The sequence below is a fragment of the Odontomachus brunneus genome, unplaced genomic scaffold, assembly GCF_010583005.1.
Source record: "Odontomachus brunneus isolate Ranch 3 - 2012 unplaced genomic scaffold, Obru_v1 Obru_scaffold_004, whole genome shotgun sequence".
Lineage (NCBI taxonomy): Eukaryota > Metazoa > Arthropoda > Insecta > Hymenoptera > Formicidae > Odontomachus > Odontomachus brunneus.
The window spans coordinates 3,523,083-3,539,347 of NW_022639454.1; the positions used below are offsets into that span (position 1 = coordinate 3,523,083).

The following is a 16,265-nucleotide window of genomic DNA, read 5'->3' on the forward strand; positions in this document are numbered from 1 at the left end:
CCCCCCGTATCTCGTGCGCGCGTGATACGAAGATCGCGCTTTTCAATGGGAAAAATAAAGTGCACCTCTGTTCCGCCTATCCGTGAAAATCCGTTTCCATTTTGCGCACGTACGCGGACACGATTTCACGAGTTTAACCGCGAATTTCGCGGATTTTAGGCCTTTGTGCCGGCGTAATGCGCGCGACGTTTAATTAGCTGCGGATTTTTCTTACGAATACACACACATACACATAATACCGGCGCATAATGCAGAAATACGAAGGGAGAAGCCATGCGAAATTAATGGTGAAACATATTGCGCGCAGGCGACCAAATGCCATCGAACCAACTGCAGCGCGCAACAATTTTGCCCCATCGTAATTTCGTTTTGTTTAATCTCGCGCCGCAACGTCGCGTTTACAAAAAAAAGGAGAGAGAGAGAGAGAGAGAGAGAGAGAGAGAGAGAGATAAAAAAGCAGGAAAGGTAAAATTCTCCGCGGAGAATAAACCGCGACGTACACGCGACGCCTGGAATGACAGCGCGATAATTAATTTTTCATTACGCTGTATATCGCGTTTAAATGTATATGTGTGTATATGAGTGAGTGTGTGGGTGTGTGTGTGTGTGTTTGACAAAAGGGAATTAAAGTCATCGATGTTTTACACGCGACGCGAATATTCTTCCGGGATATCGCTTGATGTGAACAAAATACCGACTAAAGAACTAGACGTTTATCGAAAGCACGAAACACAGACCTAAATATCCGAAATACACAAATCGTGGGGGAGACGAGAAAAACAAGGTCTGATGATAATTTTACATCAGTTTTAATCGCTCGCGATTAACATTCGCTCGGCGCGGTTGCCTGACGAGATTAAAAATTTCAGTGTTGACATCCTGTCAACGGCGCGGCACGGCCTGGACGGTTTTACAAACGCTGAAATTTACCGCGAAAACGCTTCGCGAGTGGCAATAAATTAATTATTCTCGCTGTTGCAACATGCACCAACGGCGCTTTCTCTTTCCATTTTTTTTTCTTTCTTTTATTCGTTCGTTCTCTTTCCTTCTTTCACCTTTTTTCTCGCTCGCAGCGAATTAACGCGCATAATATATTGCGCACAAGTCCGCGTCGGAAAGCGGGGATTGGAAAATGCACACGGCGGTCGCACGTCGTGATAAGAATATCCGTGCAGCGACATAATATATAGCTCTAATGATATTGGTAGATATTAAATGTTGTTAATAACACATCGTGCCCTGCGACGATATTGCAACGTTAAAAACGGAGCGATGTGGGGCGAGACGTCTCGCAAAATGCGATGGGACGGACGTTCAGTAAATAAAAGATCCAATAAAAGGTGCATTATATTGAACGCAGTAAAATTTCACGGCGCTTTTATTTCGAGCGAGCTCGTCTTTCGGACTTAGCGCCGCGAATGAAAATAAAGCTCATTCAATTTGCTATCGTGGACTTTTCAATTTGCATACATGCATAAGTAATTCGTATATTTTGCACTTAATTTTACCTTAACAAAAGTGCTTGTTAACTAAACTTTGTACAAAATGCACCGAGAACGCACGTACAGTCGAAATGTTTGTATTATCATTCACTGCTCGTTCACGAGAGAGAGAAAGTTTCTCTGAGACGGTTCTCCTCAAGCGCAGTTTAATCCTAATTAATTATAATAAATTATTACGAAAGATTACTAAAAAATACAAGAACACTTTAGCAAAATACAAATTTTGAACAAATTTGAAAAAATGTCTAAAGAAAAAGAAAGTTAATCAACTTAACTTCAGACGCGAAATAACAATAGTAGTTCGAATAAAAATTCATAAAATGCATACTTGAGAGAAAGAGAAAGAAAGAAAAAGAGAGAAAGAGTTCTGTTAGAATTTTATATTCTTGTATATTAATTCCGTGGAATATCTTGAGCTTTTCTAAGCTCTTTTTTACGTTGTCCAAATCGCGAATATAAAATCAACGTATTTAATGTAAAATCTAGGTGCTTAATGACTCTCAATTCCGCAACTAAAACGCAGTAATCATTCACGCTGTTGTTTCTCTCGGCGCAGCAAAAAGCGCGAGAACGCACTCAGAAAAAAGATTAGTCACAGGAATTAAAATACAGCTGTGAAAGCTAAAATGTGTTATGTTGAAACAGCTACTGTTGTTGCTACTGAAATTAAATTTATTAACTGTGTGAACTTTAATGCTATGGCAAAAAGTGTTCTCTATTAGACAAAAAATTCCCATTGTTATAATCTCGCTCTTTCCTCGCAAATTACGCTTTATACCCGTCAAAAGCACAAAACTATCGCTTCGTGTTACGAATCTGAACCGAGGTTTCACGCTGGCTTTTAACACGGATTGATAATTAATGTCTTTCGTACTTACATGATCGCCGCTTGATCCTTACTTCGCGGAGGGACGATTTCACATGCATCGAAAACGCGGTAATTTTCTCTTTCCGATGATCTCTGTTTCAAGTCGCTACGACGTCTACGAGTGAAGTTATTGACGTTTGTATCGATCGGCGCGCTCGATCCACCGGCGGTATCGCTGTAGCGAACTGAAGACGGCGACGCGGCGCGTGAACGGAATGTGAAGCGCGACTGCGCAGTCATCTTGCGCGACAGCACATAGTAGCCCGGCTCGTCTCCCCCCACTCCGCGGCTCAGATAAGCACGCGTCAACCGCTGCTCGCAGTATCACTCACAAGGCCCGATCTACAGTAGATGGAATAAGGAGTAGGAGTAAGAAATAAGCAAATTGACCAATTCTATTCCCACGATTCAAAAATAATCGATTGTGATTGGTCTGTTTACTTACTGCCTATTTCTTACTCCTACTCCTACTCCTTACTCCATCTATTGTAGATCGGGTCTAAGCGAAATAAATTATTTTCATTTCGTCTTACTCCTACTCCTACTCCTTACTCCATCTATTGTAGATCGGGTCTAAGCGAAATAAATTATTTTCATTTCGTCTTACTCCTACTCCTACTCCTTACTCCATCTATTGTAGATCGGGTCTAAGCGAAATAAATTATTTTCATTTCGTCTTACTCCTACTCCTACTCCTTACTCCATCTATTGTATCAAGTGCCACACGCCGATCTTCTTGAAACTTCACACACATATAGTACATCAAAAAACATTAGACACGTATTTTTTTATTTTGGTTAACAAGGCATTTTAAGGTTAGAAAACGCATTCGAAAATTTAACACTCTATAGCACCATGATAACTAATGCTAATCCTGAGCGTCATTCTTTTATAGCTTTTACGACATTACTCTTATAATTTCATTGTCTGAATGTTTCTGAAGTCGCTAATTATGATTTAGACATTAGTTTTGCGAGATTCAAAATTGCGGATCGAAATCGCAGACATTCCAAAGATTTTATTCAAAATCAGTTTCGAAGAAGTTTTTTAGACCCATGATTACGATTTTGGCATCAGTTATATCAATCTAGAGGTGGTGGATGAAAATATGTAAAAGAATGACGCTCAGGAGTAGCGTTAGTTATCATTGTACTATAGAGTGTTAAATTTTCGAATGCGTTTTCTAACCTTAAAATGCCTTGTTAGCCAAAATAAAAAAATACGTGTCTAATGTTTTTCGATGTACTATATGTGTGTAAAGTTTCAAGAAGATCGGCGTGTGGTACTTGGGTAGTGTTACTTGTCAGTGCTATGGATACGCGATATTGAAAAAAAACGTTATTAAAAAAATCAATAAAAATTTATATCAAATAATTGCAAAAAAAATCGAAGAATCGATATCTCGATTTTATTATTTTTTAATATTTAAAAATTAAACATTACATTTGTTTTAATATTAACAAATTTTTAATATATTAATATTTTTATAATTAGAAGCGTTAACAGCACCACTGAAGTTTTGATTAGCTGTCACAACAAGAATTGCGTCTGCTTGTGATCAGTTTGCAACTAATGTAGAACCACCTTAATGTAAAACAACCTTTTTATATGTCGCACGACAAGCTTGTCGGATATGTTGACTGATTGATAGAAAATTTCTAGGGTGCCAGGAGCAATCCTAAAAATACTCTGTCCTTCAATCAATAAACGTATTCGAAAAGCTTATCATACGACATATGTAATATTAGCATAAATATGTTGAAATTTATATTGTAAACAGTCGTCGATATTTACATCATTAGAACGTTACGAAATCTATTACGACAGAAATTTGAATTTACCTATTTTTATTTTAAATTTGAAGTTGCAGATGGCATAGCAAACTTTTAATATTCACAAAAAAAATCGAACATCGATATATCGGGCCTCAAAAAGAACGGCAGTTAATAATCGATTTTTCAACAAAAAAATTGGACGTATCGATTAATCGGTGAATATCGCGTATCCTTACTCAGTGCTGCAGAAATGTGCCCGTGCACACTGCAGCGTACTAGGAGAAGTGTCCCCTCCATGCGCCTTCTCCTAACGCACTCAATGTTGTTGCTCCGTTTATCGATGTTAAGTTTACATCGATAGACGTAGTAGCTGCATTGTGTGCGTTAAGAGAGGGCGCATGGAGGGGATACTTCTCCTCGCACGCTACGGTGTGCACGGACACATTTCTGCGGCCGCGCGGTCGTTCACCTCGCGTCAGGAACAAACAGAATTTCTAGTTGCCAAATCTCGACTCCGTTTCACGCGTATGCGCGCATTTATCTATCATTTATCTTCATGTTACGTATATTGTGGAAAGTGCACGTGAAACAGTCCTGACGTCGACGCCGCGGATTTGGACGATTGCAACTCACAAACAAGTCGAGACGTAGCAAATAAAATAAAAAGAAATCTCTTTGGCACACGCGTCCATGCCATTCTTTTATTCGTCTAAAAAAGGTGAGTGTCGTGATCGATTAGAATACGGCAAACACGATAGTATACGAGCAAGCAGTCGCGATCAAGTTGCCCGGATCTCTTTCTGACAAGTAAACCTACTCAAAAGGTACAAAAGTCCGATTTCTTTTTAATTTGGCAAATATAGAAGTACAAAAAATATTTAGATCATATTTTTCCATTTTGGCCCATTTTGAGTTTCACGGGCAGTTTATAGCTTTTAATGTTCTCACTCCTATCATCAAATACAACAAAAATGCATAAGAAATAAAATTGAATACAAGATATAGTTAAATAATTTTAACAAAATCGGCATAACTGAGACACGAACCATTCTAAATTTCTTTAGCTAAGATTCCAACCGAAATATTTCAAATCTGTGCTAAATTAGTCAAAAATGGTTCAAATCTCGGCCAAATCGAGAAATTATTTGTATAAATAATTTTCTTCAATTTTTTACATGTTTTATTTAAACATTTTATTATTTATACAAATAACTTTACACATTTGACTTCATATTCATAATCAGTAAACCAAAAACGCCTATATCTTGTATTCAATTTTATTTCTAATGCACTTTTTTTACACTTGTTAATAATAGCAGTGAGAGCATTAAAAAGAACTATAAACTGCCCATGAAACTCAAAGTGAGCCAAAATGAAAAAATATGATAAATATTTTTTGTACTTCTGCCTAGTTAGGAAGAAATCGGGATGTAACTTTTGAGTAGATTTACTTATAACTCTCGTTTAATTATAACATTGACGAGATTAATATATTGTGGGTCAAAGTAATGAAATAATTATCGTAGTAAAATATTATCGTAGTAAATTGTGAAACAGTAGGAGACTATTTCATTTAATTTCATGAGCACACGAGTTGGTACGCGCTACTGTCAGACATTCTGTACACGTTTGCCAATGTGAAAAATATATAATAATGAGATTACAAAAAGACAAAACTTGTTTTGCATATTTATTAATTATACAGAGTGTCTGGATTTAAGGTATTCGTGTGTGCAAGAGCAGAGCTTGTTAAGTTGTGTAGAAAAAAATTCTATACTATCTTATAGATTCGTATAGATTCTGCCATGATAACTGTCGAGATGTTAATGAGAGAAAATTTATTAATCAAAGCGCGTGATGCGAGTGAAACAGACTCTGCAAGATTAGACGAATGCTCAAAATTCACACGGATAATTAAATTACTATTTTTTACTCGACGGACAAATGTGCATGCATTTTTAATGTCAACTTACAAATTTCTATCTTATGATAAATTTCATTTCACCTGTGATAGTCAATTCCCAGCAAAACGATTAACATTTTCAGCTGAATTCGAATCAGCCACTGCGAGATTAGCCGAGATATTACCAAGTCATTTGTTTGCCTACGAGGTGGTCGCTCGCAAGTATCTAATCTGATATGAAGATCAACGTTGTAAGGCGAACGTGCGATAAATATAACGCCATCAATTTTATACTCGGAGCATCGTAAGGAAATAGCTCCTCTTTTCATCTTTTCGAATGGCTCCTTACCGTGTTTACCGTGCTAAAACAAGAGACATAATGGAACAGCAAACGGATATGTTTACTGCACATTACGAGAGCATATGAGCGCTACTCGGAGAGAATCTCGCATGAATGTTCCGCGCGCGATCAAATGCAGCGCGTGTGTTTCATTTCGAGTCGTACGTGGTGGACGAAAAAAGGAAAAAGAAAACACGCGCGCGCGAGAAGAGAGAGGGAAAATTCAAGCGCGTCAAGTCTCGTCACGCGGATGTCTCGTTTGCATAACGAGAAATTAATAAAACGCGCGGCGAGAGAGCACAAGGAACGACTGTGACACCGGCAAGAGGCGCGATCCGCGCAGAATGTGTGCGATGACGCATGCCGAGCGCATATCGCGCTGCGTTTCGCGATGAATCACGCGGCTCGTTGCACCCCGATGCGCCTCGTTCTTCCATGGCCGGTCCCTGCTGGCGCAGGACAACCATTGAAAATTCCAATATCCGGTCCGGCCGCGTGTGTACACTCTTTACGAAAAACTGGCCGCGCTGGTCGGAAAAACCGACATTATTTTCATGAAGCGAAAACGCTGCCGGGAAAAATATATCGCGTTGCACTTGACTTGCCGATGCACCGGAGGCCACGTAATAAAACCGATGTTGTGCGACGGTACCAGCGGGTAGAATGCGATGAAACGTTTTTATTCGTTTTCGCCTCGACCGTCTCGGACTCGCGCACGCATGCTATATTCCTGGTGCGCGCGTATCCTCTACCGTAGGATTTTCATTCTCTCGATTGTTTCCCTCCCCCCTCCCCCCGTTCGATACCTCTCTCGTTCGTTCTCTCACACGTTACTCGCGCTTTACGTTTTTCTTGTCGACATCTAAATATAAAATGAATTACCCAGACGTGTCTAGGGCTCGCGTTTCAATCGATTCTTTTCGTGCAAAAATATATCGCCGCGCACTTCGAAAAGCTGTAAACGTTCCAACAGCAGCAGGGTCCAATTGATCGTATAATTAAAGTGAGGGACTCGACCCAAATTATCTTTTCTAAAACCTATATTAATATTCGTTACTTGAAAGTCAGCTACTCAAATCTAAATTCAGAGTCAGATGTGAGTTCTTCTGCTGAATTGCAATCACAGATGTAATGTCGCATGCGTTACGTGATTCAAATCATAAGCTCAAATCTATCTCTGAATTCAGTCTCTGAGAGTCTCACGGAAAGACCGGTTCCAAATACACGTGAACAAGTTTCTAGTAGTGCGCGGAAAAAAATGTGATTGGATTAACCAAATGCCTGGTGAAATATAAACGAATCAGAATTTCGGTTAAAGTAAACCAAAATTCTGTGTTCGAGTTAACAAGTTTCCGGTTAATCAAACAAGGTTTCTGATTAACCAGAACTTGCAATTGTTCTACTTAGACAGCTGCAAGTTCTGCACCGTCATTCTGGTTCATTCATATTCTCACCAGACATTTGATTAATCCAACGAAATTCTTCTTACTTTGTAACTATTAATATAGACCTTAGGTCGGTTAATATTTGAAACTTGTCTTGTGAGACACTCAAAATTTTATTCAAAATTAGATTCAAGTTTCTTAGTTGAATTATATGCGACATTTATATGTGTAATTACAATTCAACGGAGAAGCTCTCTCTCTCGTCTAACTCTGAATTCAAACCTGAATACCTCGCCTGAGACGAATTTCAAGCAATAACCATTAGTCTGGGAGCCTCGCCGTGTGATACGCGCGCAATGGTTTTTGTTACGGATCCTGACGATTTTCAAGCGCGAAGTAGCTCTCAGGCGCAGAAACTAAATCCGAAGGATACCGGAGATACACTTTTCGTGGAGATGCAGTCGGGTTTAAACTGGAGATATTGATATCCGGTTACCCGGATACACACCGAGCATGCGAGTAATTATCCAGACTTTCGGGAAATACCCGAGTTTTCATTACCCGGACACATTTTCGCGTGAACCACGAAATCCAAGCAGCATGATATGCGATGGAAATGCACGCGGACAAAGGAAAAAGATAACGGATGATCGTGAACCGTCAAATTAACGTGCGCTATGAATACCAAATTGTTGCGAATGTAGCATACGTTATGAATGAGATCACACATTCGACACTTGCTGTATAGTCGTATATATCATTTTTATCGCATTGCACATTGTAACACTAGATTCTCCGTCGAATGTATGTACATCTCTCACTGAAAATACATCATCTCGCAATTTATAACGAAATGTCGAATTGAAATCTTCGCAAAGTGAGATTGGCACGTTGAATGGCGTAACCGACACTGTGTGATATTAATTCCTCTCAGTAAGATATATATAAAGCATATTTAATTTTGAATTTGAGAAATCGCGATTGCACGGCCAACGAGGAGCCAAATAAAATATAGATATAAATAAGGTATAATTTTCATAGAATTAGCTTTTCGTCAATTAACTTTCGTACAATTTCCAAAGTATTGATCGGAGAATTTGATCTCACCCATTTCAGAGTGGAAATAAGCCAACGAAAATCGAAATAAATCCAATTAGAAACAAGCCAGTTTTGACATCCAATTTCGAATTTCTCATGAACTCGCGCTTTCGCCGCCGGGTAAAAGGCGCTTTTTGGCCGGTGGCGAAGGTGCGAGAGTAACGGACCGCTCAGGGGATGTGTGTGCGATCTTATTGGTGTATGCTGTGAGTGATTTGACTGCGCTCCATACGCGCCCGCGAACTACGCAAACTACGTTCTATGAGCTTAAGTACAATATAGGGGTCCCTGTTTTGATTCGAGGCGACGTAACGTAACGCGGGGCTATGCCCGTCTACAATGCCGTCGCGACATATATAATCCGCGCGCTGCTGCTAACAGTCGTATAGGCAAGTACGTAGGTATAATCGCTAACGCGCCCTAAACACAATTGAGTGCATTAATAGTGTCCAGTGTGTCCGTATTCACGAGGAGACCTTATGCGATCCCGTTTAATCTTCCGCGAAATGAGACAGCCGAACCGTGTTTTAATCGTATCGCGCGCGCGCGCGCGAACAAGTACAATTGCCTTAATATCAGTGAGAAAGAGATACCCGAATCTAAGGTAGCGTATAAATCTCGGTTGAAGAAGAGCCAATTTTCGTGTTAACAAAACGAGCATCGAGCTTTTTGTGCGCACAGACAATGTGCTTCAATGAAATTAACCTAAATTGCGTATCGATTATCTGAAAATCCAATAACCTTTCTCCTCGTTTCATCACAGAGGAATGTATCGAGAATTAAGCGCGCCAAATATGAACTCGACTGCAAGTCGTACATCGCACCGAAATATTGATGTTAATATATCTGCCAAATAATAAGTTACATCCCTTTCTCTCTTCTAACGATTAACTCTCGCGTTTTGCACTTTGCTCGTTCTTTCTACTTTGTTCGACATTTGTCGCAAGCCGTCGCCTATGTGCTGCATATCGAACTCTGGCAACGCGCCCGACGTGTGACGGGAAATTTCAAATTGTGTAGACTTCCACCGGGAAAAGCGCGGAAAAAAAAGATGAAAGAAGAAATGTAATACCGTGCGATATCAAACATGCCGATGAGCAACGTCACGTCTCTCCACCGTTGATGTTGGCCCAGAAATGACAAACGCGCGGCAGCTGCGTAATTTTTAATCCCGTATCAAACGTGCTCTGCCGCGTCCTCCGCGTTTTCCGCTCGAGAGACGTTCGATTGTACTCTTTAAAACTTTAATCATCGTCTGCAGTCGTGGAGCGCGGCGATACTTCTTTTAATCGGCCAATCTTCGAGTTTCCAGCGAATCGACGCTGTTATCCGCGACGTCTACGTCTACTCTCGTCCATCGTCGCTCTCTTCATCGACGCGATCGCGTACGGGGATGGCGGCGGACTATTATCGCTCGCCGTAGTCAGCCTCTCTCGCGCGAAGGACTTTTAATGAGCCGGAATGCGTTAAACAACAGCACGCGCGAAACGGTTTACGCGTGAATTGCGTGCGTAGCGGCGCGGAAAGGCCGCGTTAATGTTAATGGCGAGCGTTCGCGTGCGTGCCTCCCTCTGCTAGCGAGCAGCCCACGCAGGACCCATTTGCTAATGGGTAGAGAGCGATTAATATCGTAGGCGGTTACTGCCCTTTAGGCGCAGCGAGATAAAACGAAAGAGAGAGAGAGAGAGAGGGAGGAAGAGAGACTGAGAGTAAGACTGAGAGACTAGCAGGACGAACTTTCTGAGAACAACGGCCGTATGCGAGAAATTATGCGAACACCCGTCGTAAAATGCACGAGGATTTACTCTGCCTCTCTCTCTTCCTCCCTCCCCCCCTTCTCACTCTCTCTTTCTCTTTCTCTATTTCTCTCTCTCTCTCTCTGACGATCGCGGGCATGAACACGGCCGCGTGTAACGTTTCGTGATGTGACCTCGTATGTCGTGCTACTCTGTGCATTATGAGTTATTAGAGAGAGTTGCAGCATATACAATTTGTTGAGTACGCAAATCTGGAAAGTTTAGCGCGATCTATAATACCCGCTGAACTTTCGCGATAAACGCACGAATGCTCCCCGGTGAAAATTCGTCAGCGACTGCGTCCCGGGCGTAACGACGCTCCGAAGAGACGCCCTTTGCATTTGATGATTCTAATAAATTATCGCGATCAATGATTTATTTTTCTCTTGATTTTTAACTTAACATGCTTCGATCCATGAGACATAATTAACGTGATGATTAAAGACGTATTTAATATTTAATATGGCCGAGTTTGGCGACATATCTTTCTTTTAAAAAGTATCTGGTTTTAAAGTATATTTATGAATAGCTTAAATTATACAAGCTGCGAATTAAGAATCGGGGGCTGAGAGTCGGGAATCGTAAGAGAGGAGCGGTGAGAAATCTGTAACGGGCAACTGAGAATCGAGAACTTTGGGAGCCGAGAGCTCTAAGGGTCGATGATTGGAAGTGTGGAAAGTGGAAGATACAAAATTAAACGTCGGACGTATTGTGCATCGAGCATTTACGAGAGCTGAGAATCGAGCACTAAGAATCGCGAATTGCCAAGCGAAAATTGAGGAGAAACTAGAATCTCGGGAATCCGAATTGAAATTTTGGTTCTACATTAACCCTACAAATTCCGTCGAACTCGAAGGATCACTGAAGAATCTCTAAATTCTAAGGTCGGTATTCATAGCTGGAAATTATTTACGATCTTCAATTAAGAGCACAACCCGACTAGAAATTTATTCCATGGTTTTGATCCTAATCAGTTATTTGATCTGTATAAGATAATGTTACTGTCTTAAGTATTAATAATCTTCATTATTAAAAAGTTCTGGTTACCACATTGCGTTATATGACTCATCAGGATTCGACAACTTTGCTTTGTACAAGCCAGATAACTGACCAGGACCATGGGACAAATTTCTATTCGAGAATTGATTACAAGCTCGTGTTCATGAATCATTATTCGGCTGTTTAGGTCAATATTTCTGCATTCATACAATATTGAAATGAATATTTCTGACTGGAAACACAGATACAGGCACAGATCGATGAATAATCTCAGAGGATCATGAAACTATAATTATTTACCAAATAATAAATTACGAATATCGGTTGTAGATTCCAATTCCGCGATATCTCTTCATTCTCAATAAATTCATCACATGTCAGTGGGGATCGGAAACTTCTTGCATAATGAATGATTTTACACACCTGGCAATATTAATGCGCTGCTTGCGCCTGTTCCGGCGTCCTATGTCCCCCCCATCCTGGCTTCCCATTTCAGCATCCTGGTAGCTGTCTACTCCGTCGTGACACTCCGGATACTCAATTAACGCGTGTCAATTAACGCGACGCCGACGAGAGCTCGATTGAATATTTCCAGAGAACCGACGAAATATTTTAATCACCTCTGACAAGAATAATAGCTAAAATGCGCCGATACACACGCGCTGTACATATCACTCGACTCGGCTTAAGAATGAAAATACTTGGAAAATTTCGCGACGAACAGAAGTGAGCTTGACCGTCTTGAAAGTCGCAATGTTTCGACAAGGGCGCGTTCTGTTACACGCAACGCTCGCGAACGTCATTCTATCTTTGTTGCTCATTGGATGTTGAACAAAGATAGAATGACGCTCGCGAACGTTACGAGTGTGTAACGGAACGCACCCAATGTTGATTGTTGTAATCGCTCGACCGCGAGACAACGATGGGCGACTGATAGCGGATGACGTAATTCTTTGTCTGAACTCAATGTTTGGTACTACGTATTTTTTCTCGCGACCGAGTCATTCTGTATCAAACCGACGAGTGACGCGTACACCGCGGAACGGCGCGTTACTTATCACGTTCGCATTGGATATTTCGTCGGGCCGTGAAATTCTTAATCAGACTCTTGTTGGCATCGCGTTGATTAACGTGCGATTCCCCGTTCGTTGCATTTACGCGAGTGTCAGTGCGCGTCAGTGCAGCGAACGAATATTCGGAGATGGATAGAGATATGCCACGACGAAGCAGCGAGGATGTTGAGTCTTGAAACCAGGACGGAAGACGCGAGTCGTCGGAACGCGATATACATCATATGATTTCAAGTACGTGAAAAGATTTCTTATATATGATGTTTTCAATTTCAACGAATTTTGACAAATTTATCGAGAAAAAGGAGATACCTTACTCAAAGTTTAGACTGTGGTTATCATATAGTGTGTTTTTAGTTGAAAAATAATTGACTTGAATTTGAAAAATAATGACTTTATGAATCTCTGATTATTCATAGAATATTGATTTAAACAGCGAAATAACAGTCCATGAATATATGACAAAAATATGGAAGTTTCTTCTCATATAAATTGTTGTTAATTTTATTATGTTTTTAGCAGTCCACACATAGGAATAAATTGTCAGTAAGAATTGTCATGGCACATTTCATTTCTTAGAATCTAATTAGTACATACGAAATAAAAGTCAATTATGACGAGATGTCGATATATTCGTCGATTACAAAGTTCAAGAGTAATTTTTATTATAAAATTCTCTTTCTGTATGAATTTCCAACTAATTATGTTTTTAGTAAAAAAATTGATAATAATTTACAACTACACGGAGAGAATTTTGTGGTAGAAATTATTATTGAATTTTGTAACTGTGTGTGTGTGTGAATAGATCAACAATAATTAACTATCCTTTCATTTCATATATACTATTTATATTTCAGGAACTAAAATGTGTTATTAGCAAAATTTGCTACGTTTCCAGCAAAATTTACTATGTCTTTCAGGTTTAAGCCTTGTAGTAGGAATTACTATAAAATTGAAAAAAATTTATTTGGAAAGAATTAAAATCTAAATTCGGTCTGTGTATGAATACCGATCTTATGTTCTAGTAAGTATCGCAAATGATTCATGCGTCCAATATCGATAACATCAAGATAAGACTATATTCAGATAGATTTTCATGTTTATTCGACGTAAGATATCGATAATGGAAACTTTACAATTCTTTTAATTAAATTTATGAAGTAAATATGCTTGCATTGCATTTACATTATATAATAATGTAAATTTTCTGTTGCATTAATGCAGCAACAATATTTACAAATTCAGAATTATTATAAATTTAAACTTACACTCAGTTTTTCATTTCGTTTAGCACGACATGTTGCATATTTTTATCGTTTTATTTTTTGCATTTATTATGTATTTTTATTCATTCAATATGATAAATATGAGTGCAATCTGATTAGTCGTAAATGACTTGACGTTGCTGAATTTCGTGATTTACTATACTTAAAGTTGCCGCAAAGTTTACGCACACCTGTCTGTCGAAGCAATATTGTATCTCCAGATTTTCTACCGGTTTCTCACAAGTTGGATGGAACTTGCGGGGTTAATGTAGGACGAGTACTCGAGCTTGGAATTCGTGGTCGCGAATACGTTATCCGCGACGCGGATACGTGTCATATTGCGCGCATTAGACTCGTTTCATCCGGAGCCTCGTCGGTCGACGTCTCATGGAAATATTTCACGGACTTGTTCGGGAAATAATTATCGATTTTATTCGGCGGATAAATGAGACGGCCGGCGACTTTCTGCCGCAAAGGCAAAATAACCGAAGGAGATCCGTTTCCAGCGATCGCGGCGTTGACGCGCATACAAGAGTTCTGGTGAAAAATCCGTCGACATTATACGCGTTATTGCCATTGGAATATTGGCAGCCGAGATCGAAAGGGAAAGAGGAATCGAGAGGGGAGAACTCAATACGGTATACCGAGGGATGTCGGTCGGAGAAAATGGCGGAAATATAAAGCTCTAATAGCCTTTGGCGGGGTATATCGATTTTCACCGTCTGACGCATTAATCGATCGTAAATGTTGCATAAATACTTGCGCGGCCGCAACGAATCCCGCCGAATAGCTCCGCGCGGAATAACGCCAGCTTTGCTGGAATTCAATTCGTTCGAACGGGTCACGTATAATTCAATTTAAAGCGCACGGTTCCCGATGCCGATTATTTTTACCGCCGGATGCCATTGCATTTCGGTCACTCGCCGGGGTATACGACGTATAAATCGCACGCGATCGGTACACTCTGCACCATAGAGACTTTATCTTAACTCTTAACCCTTTCGCTTATCCCTTGTCAATTTTCTTTTTTAAAGATCTATCTTTTTTTACTTTCGCTTCATTAAACACATTAATATAAGTTTTAGTATAAAAAATTTAGGTTTGACGTCAAAGGAACAGGGCCGAAACATATGTCTGTTGGTAGCGAAAGGGTTAAGCGCATTGAGAAAAAAATATAGTTGCTTTCGGCGTCAACTATACTTTTTTATGATTTTAACTAGAAAAATAATTAAAAGAACCATCTTTCTAATAACAGTTATTAAAACAATGGTTTTCCTAATTATTTTTGTGGTTAAAATCACAAAAGAGTGACGCCAAAGGCAACTATATTTTTTTCTCAGTGCGACAAATGAAATTACGAGACATAAACAGTCAAGGCGGGTATATGACCGCAACATTTTTTAAGCACATTTTCTTCTGCACATTAAAATTAATACTCAGATAAACAAACAGCAGTTTAGCAAGAACAAAATTGTTCGTTGCGTGAAAATATTTTTACGATATAGCATCCGATTCTGGAGTAAACATATCACGAAATTTCGAAGATGGATTGCAATGAAGGATATCTACCGAATGGGGCTCATCGTTGACCCCACCTTGTCGTTTAAGGGTTAACGTAACACGATCATTTCTCAGGAATTAATTCGATCAGTCCATTAATTACGCGCTCGGTCAGAGCGCTTCTTGAACGCTCAAGGGATACGCCGACGTAAAACGATTAAGTGCTTCGTATTGGAGCGGTCCATGTAACGCGGCTCGTTCATAATGCATCCGGAGATCGACGTATTTTTCAATCCACTTTGTGACGGATAGTGTCGCGGATTGCTCGATCTTCGGAATCAATTTCACGATAACGCAGCCTCGAGCTTATTCCACACAAAGCCACACACACACACATACACCTTCCACAGACATATACACAAATCTTCGATTTATTCTCTCACGTTGACACCTCAGGCGATATCACGCACGCTCTATTAACTCCTAAGCTCTCGTTTAAGGGCAAACGATAATTGAAGCTCTCCCTCGACGGTATATGTAAATATGCAAATACATATTTCATCGTCCCGCGCATTCCGGCGCATTCCGTGCCCCGAACCGTAAGTAAATACGACGCGCAACAATGCGAGACTCGAATTATCGCGCTCGACGGACCGTCGTGCATCATCGGCTGCTTTGTTTCTCGTTTATCGGCGAGAATGTAACGCGCGGCGCGCGGTCGTGCCGATGCTCGCGGAAGGGGAAGGGGGGGGGGGGGGGGGGGG

General features: G+C 40.2%; 2 protein-coding genes across 5 annotated transcripts in view; one reads left to right on the forward strand and one right to left on the reverse strand.

Moving 5' to 3' along the window:
• Positions 1–16,265, reverse strand: part of LOC116846017 (pikachurin) — a 125,407-nt gene that overhangs the window by 101,139 nt on the left and 8,003 nt on the right. Inside the window, exon 1 of one of the 4 annotated variants that reach the window (XM_032819345.1) lies at positions 2,381–2,692. The exons of the other annotated variants lie outside the window; for them this stretch is intronic. The gene's annotated coding sequence lies outside the window, so the exon portion shown is untranslated. Of the gene's footprint in view, positions 1–2,380; positions 2,693–16,265 lie in introns of those variants that run through there. 4 annotated transcript variants of the gene reach the window in all.
• Positions 12,687–16,265, forward strand: part of LOC116846058 — a 54,316-nt gene continuing 50,737 nt past the window's right edge. The window contains exon 1 of the mRNA XM_032819445.1: positions 12,687–12,970. Coding sequence (XP_032675336.1) covers positions 12,961–12,970 — 10 coding nt within the window. The 5' untranslated portion in view covers positions 12,687–12,960. The remainder of the gene's footprint in view (positions 12,971–16,265) is intronic.